At 40.4% G+C, this 18,499-nt stretch overlaps 1 protein-coding gene across 5 annotated transcripts in view; it reads right to left on the bottom strand.

Annotated features, from left to right (window-relative positions):
• COMMD1 (copper metabolism domain containing 1) overlaps nucleotides 1-18,499 on the bottom strand; it is a 230,454-nt gene that overhangs the window by 129,008 nt on the left and 82,947 nt on the right. For 4 of the 5 annotated variants that reach the window (XM_023202047.2, XM_023202046.2, XM_023202049.2 and 1 more), the window contains one exon: nucleotides 11,580-11,861. In XM_023202047.2, the coding sequence (XP_023057815.1) occupies nucleotides 11,580-11,861 (282 nt within the window). Of the gene's footprint in view, nucleotides 1-11,579; nucleotides 11,862-15,638; nucleotides 15,664-18,499 lie in introns of those variants that run through there. The other variant, XM_023202048.2, reaches the window with a different exon arrangement.

Genomic DNA, 18,499 nt, shown 5'->3' with positions numbered 1-18,499 from the left:
TAAATAAATAAATAAATAAATAAATAAATAAATAAATAAATAAATAATAAAAAATAATAGAAAAGATAAAAGAGGCAAAAAGAAAAATAAAAAAGATTTTTGAAAATGGGCAAACCTGGCTGGGCGTGGTGGCTCACGCCTGCAATCCCAGCACTTTGGGAGGCCAAGGCAGGCAGATTACCTGAGGTCAGGCATTCGAGACCAGCCTGGCCAAAAGTGGTGAAACCCTATCTCTACTAAAAATACAAAAATTAGCCAGGCGTGGCGGTGTGTGCCTATAATCCCAGCTACTCAGGAGGCTGAGCAAGAGAATCGCTTGAACTCAGGAGGAGGAGGTTTCAGTGAGCCGAGATCGTACCACTGCACTCCGGCCTGGGAGACAGAGCAAGACTCTTGTCTCAACAAACAAACAAACAAACAAAAAGGGCAACCCCAATAAGCACATAAAAAAGATGTTCAACATCTCTAATTATTGAGGACTTCAACTCAAAACTACAATGAGATACCACTTTATATACATTAGGATGACAACTATCGAAGAAAAAAAAAACAACCCCAGAAACTAACAAGTGTTAGTGAGGATGTACAGAAATTGGAACCTTCATGTACTGCCGGAAAAAAACCATAAAATTGAGCAATCTCCATAGAAAATAGTTTGGCAGTTCCTTAAAAAGTAAAAACATAGAATTACCATATGATCCAACAAGTCCACTCCTAGCATATACCCAAAAGAATTAAAAACAGAGACTAAAATAGATATTTGTACACCCATGTTCACAGCAGATTAGTCACAGAGCCAAAAGGTGGAAACAACTCAAATATCCATCAGCAGATAAATGGATAAACAAAATGTGGTATATGCACACAATGGAATATTATTCAGCCTTTAAAAGGAATGAAATTCTGATATGTACTACAATAAAGATAAAAGTTGAAGACACTATGTGTAAAATAGACCAGACACAAAAGGACAAATATTGTATGGTTCTATTTATGTGAGGTACCTAGAATAGGCAAATACATAGAGAAAAAAGTAGAAAAGAGGTTACCAGGGCTGAAGAGAGGTGGAAATCGTGAGTTACTGTTTAATGTGTACTGAATTTCTGTTTGGGATTTTTAAAAAAAAATCTGCAAATAGATAGTGGTGATGGTTATACAACATTATGAATGGTTCGAATGCACTCCAGCTTGGGCGATAGAGCAAGACCCTGCCTCGGAAAAAAGAAAAGAAAAGAAAAAAGAGAGACAAAAAAGAAAAGAAAGAAAAATAAAAAAGATCTTTGAAAATTGGCAAACCTGGCTGGGCATAGTGGCTCACACCAGTAATCTCAGCACTTTGGGAGGCTGAGGGGGGTGGATCATGAGGTCAGGAGTTCAAGACCATACTGGCCAATATGGTGACACCCTATCTCTACTAAAAATACAAAAATTGGCCTGGCATGGTGGTGCACACCTGCAGTCCCCACTACTTGGGAGGCTGAGACAGAAGAATCGCTTGAACCCAGGAGGCAGAGGTTGCAGTGAGCCAAGATTGCACCACTGCATTCCAGCCTGGGTGACAGAGTAAGACCCCGTCTCGGGAAAAAAAAAAAAAAGTTAAAATGGTAAAATTTTATGTTATGTATATTTTACGACAATTTTTTTTTTAAGTACTAAGGATGGGCTTGGGCCAGAGGCCTTCTACATTTATCTTGGCAATAGAGCAGTGGCATACATGGAATGAAGCCCAGAGCCAACCAGCCAGTACACACATACTAGACAAACACAGGCAGTTCAACACCACTGGGCAGGATACACTGTTACCCCTGAGTTTAGGACAAGGGACTTACATCCAAAAATTGCTTCCAAGTCCTCTTAAGGCTTGGCTTCCTGGCTTCCTCTCAAGCACCCCATCTGTCCACAAGAATAGAAACAGACAGCCTGAACAGCTGAAAGAAGTCCAACACCAGGGGCTGCATGCTGGCAAGCTACTAGTCAGAGGCTGAGGACTTCAGCAGTGCCAAAGTCCTGCTCTCACAGGGTCAGTGTCTCTCTCTTCCTCTTTAAATCATTTTATTGAGTATAGTATACATAAGAAAGGATACATCATAAGAAAAAATGATTTTCTTTTAAAGTCTATAAAAAATTTATGTTCAGTAATCTCAAGTGCATCTATCTCTGTAAGTTAAGGGTTTTAAAAATAAAATTACTTCAGCACAAACAACATTTTCTTAACTGCCAAATGTTAAATGATTTCTTTTATATTTTTTCCCCAAGTGGAAGGGGTAATTATAGCTATCAGAAAACTCAAGTTGTATATTAGACAGTCAACACTGCAATAAGACTGTTTAACAATGACTAGGAATACCAAATTACGTTAACATAGTCTTATAAGAAAAAACAAGTTGTTATCTGTGATTCCTCACTTTCTCTAATTCTCCACATCCCTTCCAAGTCAACTCAAAGCAACTCACCCATATTCAAAACATACACTCCACCTGCTCACTTCACTGCGTTAAAATTACCTTTATTTCCTTGCTGTTATCTCACCTGGACCACTGTAAGAGCCCAGTAAGTGGCCTCCTGCTTTCACTTTTTCCCCCCTACAATATTGATTTTTATTAGTTATCCTTGGGTTTGACAAACAAGTTTTGGAACATATTATTATTAATAAAAAAAGTTTGTAAAAGAAGAGACCTGTCATAAATGAGAAACAGAGATGGAAATGTGCAATGGAGACTGTGAGAAGTTCACATAAAGTCATTTCTACTATTTTTTGGAGTGGAATATTAATATTGGCTCCATTCATTTCTGAACACCTCATCTTATTAACAGAATGAAGGATAACAGTTTTTCTTTTTGTTGTTTTGTATTTTGTTTTTCCTTGAAATCCCATTTTACCTAATTACCATCACATGGAGGTTTCGAGGCAAAAGAGAATTGCTTTTAATGTGCAAAAAAGCAATTCCAACCTTAGTGATATTTTCCCCCTAGGATCTCAGTATCCCAGTACTGAGATCCCAGTAATACATTCTCCATAGGTGAATCAAGGCAATCCTATTAGAACATAAGTCACATCACATCTTTCCTTGTTTGAAACCCTCTAATAGCTTCCCATTACACTTAAAATTCTTAACAAGGTAATTTCTTGCCTTGGCTGCTCCCTCTGCCTGTATTTTGTGCCCCCAGATCTTCCTGGGGCTGCCTCCTTCTTGTCATTCAAAGTTCAGCTCACCTCAGAGAAGAAATCTTCCTTCACTCAAATTGAAGTAAAGCCACTTACTCTGAGGTGGGGTCTGGGCATCTTAATTTCTTTTTAAGCTCCTCAGGTGAGTCTGACATATAGTGATGCTTTGAATCACTAGCTAAGTGAATCTTCATTTTGCTTATAATAGCTTTTCTGCCAATTTACTTCTTGCTAGTTCCTACTGACAGCAGGCTAAAAAAATGGAAAACCAACATCGTGGGAGGTGGTGAGAAAGAAATGGCAATCACCAGGGACTTGTACTAAATCATTGCCAAAGGAGCCGGGCACAGTGGCTCACTCCTGTAATCCCAGCACTTTGGGAGGCCGAGGCAGGCAGATCACCTGAGGTCGGGAGTTCCAGACCAGCCTGACCAACATGGAGAAACCCCCTCTCTACTAAAAATACAATATTAGCTGGGCGTGGTGGTGCATGCCTGTAATCCCAGTGGTATGATCTTGCCTCACTGCAACCTCTGCCTCTCAGTTCAAGCGATTCTCCTACCTCAGCCTCCTGAGTCGCTGGGACTACAGGCCTGTGCCACTATGCCTGGCAAACTTTTGTATTTTTAGTAGAGACAGGGTTTTACCAAGTTGGCCAGGCTGGTCTCGAACTCCTGACCTCAGGTGATCTGCCCGCCTCAGTTGCCCAAAACGCTGGGATTACAGGCATGAGCCACCACGCCCAGTCTTATTCTTTTTTCTGTTATAAACTTTAAGCACTGCCTTCTATAAATTATACCTTTAAATTCAACTGTAAGTTGAAGACCATAACTTTAGAACACAAACTATTATGGAACATGTCTTAGAGCTACGAAAACAGTTGACTCATTCAGAATTAAAGTTTAAGTAAATTCCATGTTCTAAATCTGATATAAAATACGAAATGGAAAATTCCTTTATCTGTTTTTAAAAAATTATTCTAGGCCGGGTTCAGTGGCTCACGCCTGTAATCCAAACACTTTGGGAGGCCGAGGTGGGCATATCACTTGAGGTCAGGAGTTCGAGATGAGCCTGGCCAACATGGTAAAATGCTGTCTCTACTAAAAATGCGAAAATTAGCCAGGTGTGGTGGTGCATGCCTGTAGTGCCAGCTACTTGGGAGGCTGAGGCAGGAGAATCACTTGAGCACAGGAGGCAGAGGTTGCAGTGAGCCAAAAGCTTGCCACTGCACTCCAGTCTGGGCAATAGAGGGAGACTCTGTAAGTAAGTAAACAAACAAACAAACAAACAAAAAATGTAGTCCAAACTGATTTAAGTATCTTCAAGCTGTTACATTTTACCAATCCCTGCTGACAAATGATAGTTGACTGTCTATCAGAAAACTAGTTTCACTAATTTCTTTGGAGGCTTTCCTTTAGTACATTATTAAAAGTAAAAATCAACCTTAAATACAAGAATTATCAGAAACAAATTTGTATTGCTTGCATTACAGCTTATATAACCAAACACAATATCTGTTCCCCTTGGTAGCTATTTGGAGTAAGACAACATGATCTCGAAATGGTGACTGAATGTTGATAAAATAAAATGGCATTTTACTTAATCCCTATATCCTACCCTTACAAATCATCCCTCCATGTATTTACACACATACACAGTTATAAACAAATATATATGTGTGTGTGTGTCTATGAGAGAAAGATTGTGTGTGCATGCGCACGCCACTTTGCTGCTTCCCCTATGACACAAAGCAGATAGCTGTGGACGTTCCTCAGGCTTGTGAAGCTACAATAGTTCATGATCAAGCTCAGTATAAACTGATTTTATTTATTTATTTATTCATTCATTCATTCATTCACTCATTCATTCATTCATTCATTCAGAGACAGGGTCTCACTCTCTGTCACCCAGGCTGGAGGGTAGTGGCGCAATCACAGTTCACTGCAGTCTCGACCTCCTGGGTACAAGGGATCCCCACTCTACTGAGTAGCTTGGATTATAGACGTGCACTATCATGTCTGGCTAATTTTCATGTTTTTTGTAGAGACAGGGTCTCTCCATGTTGACCAAGCTGGTCTCAAACTCCTGGGCTCAAGTAATCTGCCTCCCTCAACCTCTCAAAGTGCTGGTATTACAAGTGTGAGCCACTCTGCCCAGACATAGACAGATTATTAATTATAGGTTTTAGCAGATTCTTACTCCTTATTTACTAGCTAGAATTACAAAAGGAGATCAGTGTATAGTTATGTGTAGCTTAACAATGAGGATACATTCTGAGAAATGTGCCATTAGGTGATTTATTGTCTGAACATGATACAGTGTACTTACACAAACCTAGATGGTGTAGCCTGCTATACACCTAGACTATATGGTATAGCCTATTGCTTCTAGGCTATAAATCTGTACAGGGCATTACTGTACTGAATACTGTAGGCGACTGCAACACAATGATAAGTATTATATTTGTGTAACTAAACATATCTAAATATAGAAAAGGTACCTTTAAAATACAGCATATCATCTTATGGGACCACTATCCTGTATGTGATCCATCAGTGACTGAAATGTCATTATGCAGAGCATTATTGTATTTATTTCAAAAGAAATTTACAAATTAAAAACAAACGAATACCTTCCCTTGAGATTAGAGGTTTATCTATGTTTCAGACAAAATTGCTGGGTTTTTAATATAGAGTCCAACCTATTTTGATTCTGTAATATATGATCAGTGCATATCCCCCTCATCTAATTGCTTATAAATGACAGGAGTGAACATATGAGTTGGTTAGAAAAAACAACTAGATCAGAAAATATAAAAATCTGTCTTCCTCTATAGGTCTGCTGAAAACTCAACCCAAAACTAGAGAAGTACTTGAACTAAAACTTACTTGAGAAAAGGCAAGAACATTTGCCATTAATAAATACATTAAAAAACAATAATGAAAAGAGCTTTATATCTTGGGATCTCTACATGCAGGGCATCTTAAAATGTATGTGCAAGAACAATTCAGTACTAAATGGTTCGGTACTGAGACTGAGTCTAAATGTTTCCTCACAAAATGTCCCTTTGGCCTTGAAGGACAAGAAGTCATAAAAGAAAACACATCTTTATAAAATACCCAAATTCAAGCCTAAAAAGAAGAAATAAGCATAAATGAGACTCCACTAATGGTATAAATTACCATCCCTTCTCCCCAGTTAGTGTTTAAAAAAAGAAAACACTTCTATTATAATTTCTGCTGAAGTTCCAGGAAAGGAAAACACAACAAAGGTGTTAGGTGAGCAAATATAAAACATTTCTAAAGACATATGCCAGATTCCAACAGTCCTCATGGCTCAGATCTCACAGTGATTTATGGCCAAATATGACAGGATTTCAGTCTCATAAGCAAAGCACTTGATGTTCATCTTTTGGATATAAAATATTCACCTTAAAGCTTTCTGCATGTTTTTACAATTGAATCATGTTTTATTTTTGCAAAATTTTTACTTCTGTTGGAAAAAACATTCACTACAAGCAAAGTAATTGCGTCAGTAGTTCCTACTCATTTTCTCTAGCTTTGCAGATTTCCATTAAGGTATACTGCCTTAGTTATTTCTCTATTTCTTTGGCTTCCTCATATATCAAAGGATACTGCAATATATACTGTGGTTTAGAAAACAAGGTTATGTATGTACTCGGCTGCCGATTTTCAAATGTACTTTTTAGACCAAAGAAAATTAATACAGACAAACTGAACAGGAGAGAGAAATTTAAATGGGGAGTGAGGGAAACGAAAGAAATCCACCTTCACTAGTTCCTGAATAAATAATCCCAAGCACTCTACAAATTACGTCAAGTAGAAGCAATATGCCAACATATATTGACTTCTTGATGTAAAAATATGACACCAAGTTCTATTAACACATCAAATCCAATTATCTCAGCTACCTTGAACACAGTGGTTCTCAACCCTGGATACTGAAATCATCTGGGGAGCTTTAAAGAATAATGTTACCTGTGTTCTACCCCTACAGATTCTTATGTAATTCGTCGGAGTAAGGCCTGAGCATCAAAATGTTTAAAGCTCTGAATGTGATTCTTACATGTGACCATGGTTGAGAACTCCTGCTTTAAAATAACATAAACTGAAGATAGTACTTTAGTTGTCCTGGGTGACACAAATCGACATACACACACCAGAGTTCAACAAAAAACTGGTCACCCTTCTTGGAAGCAACTTCTTGATATCCTAGGATCGTTAATTCTCTCACAAGCTCATCCAATGTCAGCAGTGTGAAAACAACTTTGATGTGGGTGCCTATAGGTGTTCTAAAAATTGGGCACTTGCGTTAGTGGAGTATTTCATAAATAACACTAACCTAGAATCTGGCCTAAGTACTAACCAAGGATCCCGTTCTCACAAAAACATTTTCTGTAGGATGTGGGCTGTATATTTTACTGCCAGTCTAGGTTCTATTATTGTTTACTTTATTCTTTACAACTTTTCTTGACTTCATATATTTGTATTAAAAAGGATTTTATAGGCCGGGTGCAGTGGCTCACGCCTGTAATCCCAGCACTTTGGGAGGCCGAGGCGGGTGGATCATGAGGTCAGGAGTTCAAGACCAGCCTGGCCAAGATGGTGAAACCACCGTCTCTACTAAAAATACAAAAAATAAGCTAGGCGTGGTGGCAGGCGCCTGTAATCCCAGCTACTTGGGAGGCTGAGGCAGGAGAACCGCTTGAACTCAGACGGCGGAGCTTGCAGTGAGCCCAGATTGCGCCATTGCACTCCAGCCTGGGCGACAGAATGAGACTCTGTCTCAAAAAACAAATAAAAAGGATTTTATGGGCTGAAGTGCAATATCAATCATTTTCATTGTGACCATTTCTTTCCTACTTTGAAGTATGTGATGTACAATAAACTGCACATAATAAAGGATACAATTTTATAAGTTCTGACATATGTATACAATCATTGCTACACTTTTTTTTTCTTCTTTTTTTTTTTTTTCCCCCAAGACACAGTCTTACTCTGTAACCAAGGCTAAAGTGAAGTGATCCAATCTCAGCTTGCTGCAACCTCTGCCTTCCAGGCTCAAGTGATTCTTGTACCTCAGCCTCCTGAGTACAGACACACACCACCACGCTCAGCTACTTTTTGTATTTTTAGTAGAGACAGGGTTTCACCATGTTGGCCAGGCTGGTCTCAAACTCCTGACCTCAAGTGATCTGCCTGCCTCAGCTTCCCAAAGTGCTGGGATTACAGATGTAAGCAACCTGTAACCTAAAAATCTATGATAGTATTAATGAAATAATATCATAGCTTTCTAGGAATCTTAAAATAGATATGTTTTCATATTCCTTCCCAAATGTTAAATATAGACAAAATGAAATAAGCACTACTGGCAGGATAAAAACTAAATAGCCGATATAAACGGCTGGTAAAACTTAGATATCCAAGTGTACTTATTACACTTTTCTAATCTGTTGGATTTGTGTGTGTGTGTGTATAAAAATATCTGTCACATAACATAATGGTTAAGAGAACAGATGAGTGTTTTTTTTTTTTTTTTTTTTGAGACAGAGTCTCGCTCTGTCGCCCAAGCTGGAGTGCAGTAGCACGATCTCAGCTCACTGAAAGCTCCACCTCCTGGGTTCACACCATTCTTCTGCCTCTAAGTAGCTGGGACTACAGGGGCCCGCCACCACGCCCAGCTAATTTTTTTGTGTTTTTAGTAGAGACGGGGTTTCACCGTGTTAGCCAGAATGGTCTCAATCTACTGATCTCGTGATCCACCCGCCTCGGCCTCCCAAAGTGCTGGCATTAGAGCCGTGAGCCACCGCGCCCAGCCTGGTTTTTTTTTTTTTTTTTGAGACAGTCTCACTGTTGCCTAGACTGGAGTGCAGTGGCGCCATCTTGGTTGACAGCAACCTCTGCCTCCTGGGTTCAAGTGATTTTCCTGCCTTAGCCCCCTGAGTAGCTGGAATTACAGGTGCCTGCCACCATGTCCAGCTAATTTTTGTATTTTTAGTAAAGATGTGGTTGCCCCATGTTGGCCAGACTGGTCTCGATCTCCTAACCTCAGATGAACCACCTGCCTCAGCCTCCCAAAGTGCTGGGATTACAGGCGTGAGCCACCGAGCCCAGAAAGAGAACTCACTTTAGGATCAGACAAACTAGTCAACAAGTACAAGTAGCGTAAAAAGGTACTCCAAATTTAAAATTTTTCTTTTTTTGCAGCAGGGTCTCCCACCCAGGCTGGAGTGCAGTGACGTGATCTCTGCTCATTGCAACCTCCACCTCCCAGGCTGAAGCCAATTCTCCTGCCTCAGCCTCCTGAGTAACTGTGATTACTGGTGCCTGCCACCATGTCCAGCAATTTTTGTTGTTGTTGTTTTGTTTTTTTATTGTTTTGTTTTGTTTTTGTATTTTTAGTAGGAGAGATGGGGTTTTATCATGTTGGCCAGTCTGGTCTTGAACTCCTGACCTCAAGTGATCCACCTGCCTTGGCCTTCCAAAGTGCTGGGATTATAGACATGAGCCACTGTGCCCAGTGAAAATTTTTAATGAATTATCTCTTTTTTTTTTTTTTTAAGTGGAATCTCGCTCTTGTCGCCCAGGCTGGAATGCAGTAGCTCGATCTCGGCTCACTGCAACCTCCGCCTCCCAGATTCAAGTGATTCTTCTGCCTCAGCCTCCCAAGTAGCTGGGATTATAGGCGCCTGCCACAATGCTGGCTAATTTTTGTATTTTTAGTAGAGACAAGGTTTCACCATGTTGGCCAGGCTGGTCTCAAAGTCCTGATCTCAGGTGATCCACCCACCTTGGCCTCCCAAAGTGTTGGGATTACAGGTGTGAGCCACTGCACCCGGGCTGAATTATCTTTTATTATTAAAAAAAATTTTTTTTTGGAGACAGAGTTTCGCTCGTATTGCCCAGGCTGGAGTGCAATGGCATGGTCTCGGCTCACCACAACCTCTGCCTCGCGGATTCAAGCGATTCTCATGCCTCAGCCTCCCAAGTAGCTGGGATTACAGGCATGTGCCACCATGCCCAGCTAATTTTGTATTTTTAGTAGAGATGGGGTTTCTCCATGTTGGTCAGGCTGGTGTCGAACTCCTGACCTCAGGTGATCCCCTCACCTCAGCCTCCCAAAGTGCTAGGATTACAGGCATGAGCCATCGTGCCCAGCCCTGAATTATCTTTTAAATTAAAATTAAAGTCAGTACAGAACTGCAAACACTGAAACATCTAAAGAAACTATAAAAGAAAATATATGAGAAAATCTGACAAGCTCAAAAATACTCTCATAATTAAGAAATAAATTTCTATTGTAGGATATAATAGAAGCACTTACTTATTTATCTGAAAATAAATGTGATTAGCTAATTCAGTGACCTGGGTTTTCTCTTCCTAATTACCAATTTATTTTTTCCCCCCAAAAGACATAAGCCAGATCATTAAAAGTCTGAGCTGGCAGTCATCTGGAACACAAAGTGAATGACGTCAAGAAAAACCATATAGACATTAAAATTATCTGCCATAATGACTGCTGAAACTGTTGGGAAAAAAAGCACTGTACATAAGATTAAATTGAGAATTATTTGTGACCTGAAGGACAGAGATAGCACATTTAGGGGTCTTTAGGAACAATTTATTAATGTAAATTAAGATACACTGCCTCCTACCCCTGACTGATTATTAAAGATGACTAGATGAGATTGTGCTGCCTAATCCGAATTCTTGGTCTTTATTTATTATTTCTATTATTGCCTTGGAAATTCTAACCAAATGCCAAGGATTTTGAGATCTAACCAGATGCAGTAGTGGTCAGCTTCTGAGCAATCATGTTATTGGCCCATTCTGTTCTTCTGAGACAGCTGCCAGGACCTGAGGCTAGTTTCCAGACTCTGTCCACAAGTAAGAGTACCCAAATTTTCAGATGATTCTACCTCTGAAAAAAGGATTCTAGGAAACAGTGTCTTTTCCTGTTGCTGTTATTGCATAAAATCAATCTGAGGGCCGGGCGCAGTGGCTCAAGCCTGTAATCCCAGCACTTTGGGAGACCAAGGTGGGCGGATCACAAGGTCAGGAGATCGAGACCATCCTGGCTAACATGGTGAAACCCCGTCTCTACTAAAAAAAAATACAAAAAACTAGCCGGGCAAGGTGGCGGGCGCCTGTAGTCCCAGCTACTCGGGAGGCTGAGGCAGGAGAATGGCGCAAACCCGGGAGGCGGAGCTTGCAGTGAGCTGCGATCCAGCCACTGCACTCCAGCCCAGGCGACAGAGGGAGACTCCGTCTCAAAAAATAAATAAATAAATAAATAAATAAATAAATAAATAAATAAATAAATCTGAATGAACAAGCTAACATGTAATGAAAAATATAGTTTACAAAGGAAAATTGACTTAAGTTTAACTCACCTGTCCATATTTGCCTAATTCCAGCTCTATAATGGCAACAGGCGTGTGTATTTGAGCTGAATGCCTTGACTGAGACTTGCCATCAACTCTCCAGCTCAGGCCCCGAAGCCCGCTATTCCAGCGGCTCTGGTTCATGAGGCTCTCACGGATTTTTGTCTTGTGGCTCTTCCAGAATTTGGAAATGACAGCAGCTTGGTCAGATGTGATCCCACCTTGCTTTTTGGTTTGAGCAGTCAAGAATGCTTCCAACTGGTTGAAATCCATGTCTGCAGACGCAATAGACTATAAAGATGACAGAAAAAGCAAATCATTTGAATTTAGTAGGTAACTAAAAAGGATAGCTTCTTAACTACAGATCATATTTTGAGTGACTCTTAAATCACCGAAACAGGCCAGACACAGTGGCTCACGCCTGTAATCTCAGCACTCTGGGAGGCAGAGGCGAGATCACTTGAGGTTAGGAGTTAAGAGACCAAACTGGCCAACATGGTGAAACCCCATCTCTACTAAAACTACAAAAATTAGCCAGGCATACTGGTGCATGCCTGTAATCTCAGCTACTCAGGAGGCTGAGGCACAAGAATCGCTCGAACCAGGAGGCGGAGACTGCAGTGAGTCAAAATTGCACCACTGCACTCCAGTCTGGGTGACAGAGAGAGACACTGTCTCAAAAAAAAAAAAGGTCACTGAAATAAACTTTCATAAAAGGTCATCATGGGACAGTAAGGAGGCCAGGTACGGTGGCTCACACCTATAATCCCAGCACTTTGTGAGGCTGAGGTGGACAGATCACTTGAGGTCAGAAATTTGAGAACATCCTGGCCAAAATGGTGAAACCCCATTTTTCTACTAAAATTACAAAATTGGCCGGGTGTGGTTGCGCACACCTGTAGTCCCGGCTACTCAGGAGGCTGAGGCAGAAGAACTGCTTGAACCCAAGAGGCAGAGGTAGCAGTGAGCTCAGATCACACCACTCCACTCCAGCCTGGGCGACAAAGCAAGACTGCACTGAAAAAAAAAAAAAAAAGTGGGTGGAGGAGGGGGCAGACAGTAATGAGAATAAGCTCTTTATGGCAAAAATACTCCCTTTGGAAATATCAAATATCAGAAAAGCTACTGTTAAAAATTCCATGTCACTCAATTTGGTATCAATAACTAGAATATAATTTTTAAATATCCAGTTCTATGGTGGGGAGATAAAACGAAAATTTTTTTGAAGTAATAAAACAAGCCAGGTGTGGTGGTGTGTGCCTGTAGTCCCAGCTACTTGGGAAGCTGAGGCAGGAGGACAGCTGGAGCCCAGAAGTTCAAGTCCAGCCTGAGCAACATAGTAAGACCCTCTCTCTAAAATAATAATAACAATAAAACAAAAGAATTAAATTAATTGGTTGTCTGATAAAAATCTTACATAATTTCACAGTGCCTTATAGCCAGGCTTGGTTTGATATACTTCAACTGTATAATGCCTTATCCATATGATGCACTAAGTAAATTATTAAGTGAATGTATTATCTTAGCTTTGAAGTCCATCTTCAGCCAAACAGCTCATTCACAATAATAGTACTGTGAAATTATTTACTACTTTATACTTTCCCATATATTTTCAAAAGTTAATTGCCATTGAATCTGGGTTCTCTATTCTACTATCCAAGAAAACACAGTAACTAAATATAAGCTCAAGCATAGTAACATGCCTTAAATTTCCACAGTACTCTTTAGCATACCATAGCATTTTCACATCTACAGGTGTACTTCATTTTATTGTGCATCACTTTATTGAACTTTACTTTATTATACTTCACAGATACTGCATTTTTTACAAATTGAAGGTCTGTGGCAACCCTATACTAAGGAAGTCTATTGGTGCCATTTTTCAAATAGCATATGCTCACCTTGTGTCTCTGTGTCACATTTTGAAAATTCTCATATTTCAAACTTTTTCACTACTATATATATCTGTTATGGTGATCTGTGATCAGAGATCTTCAATGTCACTATTGGAATTCTTTCAGGGCACCATGAACCATGCCCATAGAAGACAGATAAACTAACTAATTGATAAATGTCTTGTGTTCTGACTGCTCCAACCACTGGCCGTTCCTTCTCTTTCCCTCTCTGCAAGCCTCCCTATGACGTGAGACACACAATATTGAATTTAGGCCAATTAATAACCCTACAACGGCCTCTAAATATTCAAGAGAAAGAGTCAAACATGTCTCATTTTAAATCAAAAGCTAGAAATGTTTAAGCTTAGAGAGGAAGCCAAGATAGGCTGAAAGCTAGGCCTCCTGTGCCAGACAGCTAGCCAAGTTGTGAACGCCAAGGAGAAGTTCTTGAAAGAAATTAAAAGTGCTACTCCAGTGCACACATAAATGACAAGAAAGCAAAACAGAGCCAGGCGCAGTACAGGTTCACGCCTGTAATCCTGGCACTTTGGGAGGCTGAATCGGGCAGATCACTTGAGGTCAGGAGTCTGAGGCCAGCCTGGACAACACGGTGAAACCCTGTCTCTACTAAAAATACAAAAATTAGCTGGGCGTAGTGGTGCATACCTGTAATCCCAGCTACTCGGGAGGCTGAGGCAGGAGAAATGCATGAACCCAGGAGGCAGAGGTTGCAGTGAGCTGATTTTGCACAACTGCAACAACTGCACTCCAGCCTCAGCCTGGAGGACAGTGTGAGACTCTGTCTCAAAAAAAAAAAAAAAAAAAAAAAAAAAGAAAGCACAACAGCCTTATTGCTGATATGGAGAAGGTTTTTGGTGGTCTGGACAAAAGATCAAACCAGCCACAACCTTCCCATAAGCCAAAACCTAATCGAGGGCAAGGCCCTAACTTTCTTTAATTATATGTAGGTTGAGAGAGGTGAGAAAGCTTACAGAAGAAAAGTTTGAAGCAAGGTTGGTTCATGAGGTTTAAAGAAAGAAATTGTCTCCATTAACACAAAAGTACAAGATGAAGCAGCAAGTGCTGATGTAGGAGCTGCAGTGAGTTATCCAGAAGATCTAGCTATTTGATGAAGGTAGTTACACTAAACAAAATATTTTCAATATAGATGAAATAGCTGTGTATTGGAAAAAGATACCATCTAGGACTTTATTTTTTGTTTGTGAGTTCTCATAAAGTAGGACTGTCACAGCTAGAGAAGTCAATGCCTCAAAGGACAGGCTGATTCTCTTGTTAGGGGCCAATGCAGCTGGTGACTTGAAGTTGAAGCCAATGGTCATTTATCGTTCAGAAAACTCTAGGGTCCTTAAGAATGATGTTAAATCTACTCTGCCTATGCTCTGTAAATGGAACAACAAAGCCTAAACAGCACATCTGTTTACAGCATGGCTTGCTGAATTTAAAATATTCAGCTGAATTTAAAATACTCACAGTGGGCTTAATATTTTAAGGAAACCTACTGCTCAGAAAAAAAGATTCCTTTCAAAATATTACTACTCACAAATAATGCACGTAGTCACTCAAGCGCTCTGATGGAGACGTACAAGGAGATGTTATTTTCGTGACTGCTAACATGGCATTCATTCTACAGTCCATGGATCAAGAAGTAATTCTGACCGTCAAGTCTTTTTTTTTTTTTTTTTTTTAAATACATTTTGTGACCAGGCATAGTGGCTCAAGCCTATAATCTCAGCACTTGGGAGGCCGAGGTGGGCAGATTGCTTGAGCCTGGCAGTTCAAGACCATTCTGGGCAACATGGCGAGACCACGGTTTTACAAAAAATACAAAAAAATTAGCCAGGCGGGGTGGTACACATCTGTGGTCCCAGCTACTTAGGAGACTGAGGTGGGAGGATCACATGAGCACAGGCAGTCAAGGCTGAATAAGCCAAGATGGCACCATTGCACTCCTGCCTGGGCGACATAGCAAGACCCTGTCTAAAAAGAAAAAAAAAAGAAAAAGAAATACATTTTGTAAGGCTATAGCTGCCATAGACAGTGATTACTCTAATGGATCCAGGCAGAATAAACTGAAAACCTTCAGGAAAGGATTCACCATTCTAGATGCCATTAAGAACATTCATGATTCATAGAAGAATGTCAAAATACCAACATTAACGAGAGTTTGGAGGAAGTTGATTCCATCCCTCATGGATGACTTTGAGGCGTCCAAGACTTCAGTGGAGGAAGTAACTGCATATGTGGTGAAAATAGCAAGAGAACCAGAATTAGAAATGAAATCTGAAGATGTGATTGAATTGTTGCAATCTTATGATCAAACTTGAATGGATAAGAAGTTACTCATTATGGAGGAGTAAACAAAGTGGTTTCTTGGTATATAGTCCTAGTAAAGATGCTGTGAACGTTGCTGAAGTGACAACAAAGGACTTAGGACATTACAGAAACTTAGTTGATAAAGCAGCAGCAGGGTTGGAGAGAACTGACTCCAATTTGAAAGAGGTTCTACTTTGGGTAAAATGCTATCAAACAGCATCACATGATACAGAGAAATCTTTCATGAAAGGGAGAGTCCACAGATGCAACAACCTCATTGTTGTATTATTTAAGAAATTGCCACAGCCACCCCAACTTTCAGCAATCACCACTCTATCAGTAAGCAGCCACTGACATCAAGGCAATTCAAATCCCACTTCTGACACACACACACACACACACACACACACACACACACACACAGGCACACATATTTAGAAAACAAAAACAAGACATCAAGGCAAGACCCTCCACCAGCAAAAAGAATATGATTTGCTGAAGGCTCAGGTAATCATTAGCATTTTTTAGCAATAAAGTTTTTAGGTTTTTTGGGGGGGAGAGATGGGGTCTGTTACCCAGGCTGGAGTGCAGAGGCCCAATCATAGCTCACTTGCAGCCTCAAACTCCTGGACTCAAGTAATCCTCTCACTTGGGCCTCTTCAATAGTAATAAAGTATCCCTTAACTAAGGAATGTATATTGCTTTTAAAGACATAGTGCTATTATACACTTAATATAGTGTAGTACGATATGGTATGGCACAGCATAAACACAACTTTGATGCACTAGGAAACAAAAAAATTCATGTGACTTGCTTAATTGCATTATTCACTTTATTGTGGCCACCTGGAACCAAACCCATGGTATTTCCGAGGTATGTCTGTATTACTACACTTGACCCTCATAACCAATTTTCAAAGGCAATGGGGTAGATAATAGTATTATAGTGTTCTTCACTCTCAACTTACAGAAAAGGAAACTGAAGCTTCAAGCAGCCAACTGATTTTTCTGAAAACACCACGAGATAAGTGCAGGGACAAAGCCTCAACTGTTAAGCCAGGTGTCCCTCTGATTAGTTGTCACAAGTGACTACATAGAGAAGTAGACTCGGTATCACCACCACTGAAAAAAATGTAAACTGGTACATTCTGCCAACAATGATACAGAGATGCCAGTCCCTAATGAGTAGCTACAATACTTCAGTTGCTGGCCTTCAGAGATCCTGAGACATCAATGATTTGAAAAGTATTACCACAAATTTTTTACTTAAGGTTTAGATGTTTGAGTGAGGAACATGTAAGTGTTATCAGAGCTTAGAGGGCCAACAGTGAATAGAAAAACTGAGAGATAAGATAGAGAAGGCAGTCTGCAGCCAGATTAGAGTGTATCAAGTTTAGACATTGTTATATATACACAATGAGGGGCCACTAAGGGCTAGGTAACTGGGAAATCATGATGCAACATGTGGTTTAGAACGCCAAATCTGGCCAGGTGTGGTATCACATGCCTGCAGTCCCAGCTACTCCAGAGGCTGAAGCAGGAGGATTGTTTAAGCCCTGGAGGTTGAGACCAGCCTGGAAAACACAGCAAAACCCTGTCTCTCTTTTAAAAATGTTTTTAATTAAAAAAATTTTTTCTAAACTGAATCTGATAACAGTAAGTAGTTGGACTAAAGTGGGAAATTATCAGAGGGCTAAGGCAATGGAGCCTAGGAGAGGACAGCAGCAGTTAATAACTTAGTCCCAAGAGTAAGCTTCCCCTTGCCTCTTCTTTGCTATGCCCCTATCTGCTAGTGGCCATGGGGACTGGCATAAGCTCCAAACCAAACAGATCACAATGTCCTCCTTTCTCTGGGCACACTGACTGGTCTAAATGAATTTCCTAATTTAGGGCAGGAGAAATGGTCTTGTCTTTTCGGGCCACAGTACAAGAAGGACATGAGGCTGGGGTTACAGACAGCATTTTCTTGAACCTTTTGGCAAAAGCATGTCTGCAAGAAAATAGAATGAAGCCAAGGGGAGATGAGAGTGGATTTTAATGGGGTGATATCCCTGTTTTACAGTTCCCAAGAGCCCGGTTCCTGCAGGCCTTCCTGCAATTCTATAATGCTATCTCAGCATCCTTCCTACAGACAACCCAATATTCCATCAACTATTCAAGGTAGTTTAAGCTGTATTCCTATCATTTAGAACCAAGAGTCCTGACTAAAAGAGGGTGGTGGCAGTGGGAACAGAAGAATGTAAAGGTAGACAACACAAGGTAGAATACAGGTAGAGCAAGTGAGACTGGAGCTGAAAGAAAAACAATCTGTCTTTCATTTCTTCATTAATATAAAAAATTGTATGGCAAATATTACAACTTTCTGGTACATTAAAGATATTTCACATTACAATTCAATAAACATTTACTGAATCTTTGCCTATTTACCAGAAAGCAGGACCCCAAACCTCTGGCTATGCCAATCAATACAAATACAGGCTGGGCATGGTGGCTCACACCTGTAATCCAGCACTTTGGGAGGCTGAGGTGGGCAGGTCACCTGAGGTCAGAAGCTCAAGACCAGCCTGTCCAACATGGAGAAACCCCATCTCCACTAACAATACAAAAATTAGCCGGGTGTGGTGGCGTATGCCTGTAATCCCAGCTATTCGGGAGGCTGATGCAGGAGAATCGTTTGAACCCAGGAGGTGGAGGTTGCAGT

This window comes from Piliocolobus tephrosceles, chromosome 15 (assembly GCF_002776525.5).
Source record: "Piliocolobus tephrosceles isolate RC106 chromosome 15, ASM277652v3, whole genome shotgun sequence".
Taxonomy (NCBI): domain Eukaryota; kingdom Metazoa; phylum Chordata; class Mammalia; order Primates; family Cercopithecidae; genus Piliocolobus; species Piliocolobus tephrosceles.
The sequence above is the reverse complement of the archived record's forward strand: the minus strand, read 5'-3'. Positions and strand labels throughout refer to the sequence as shown.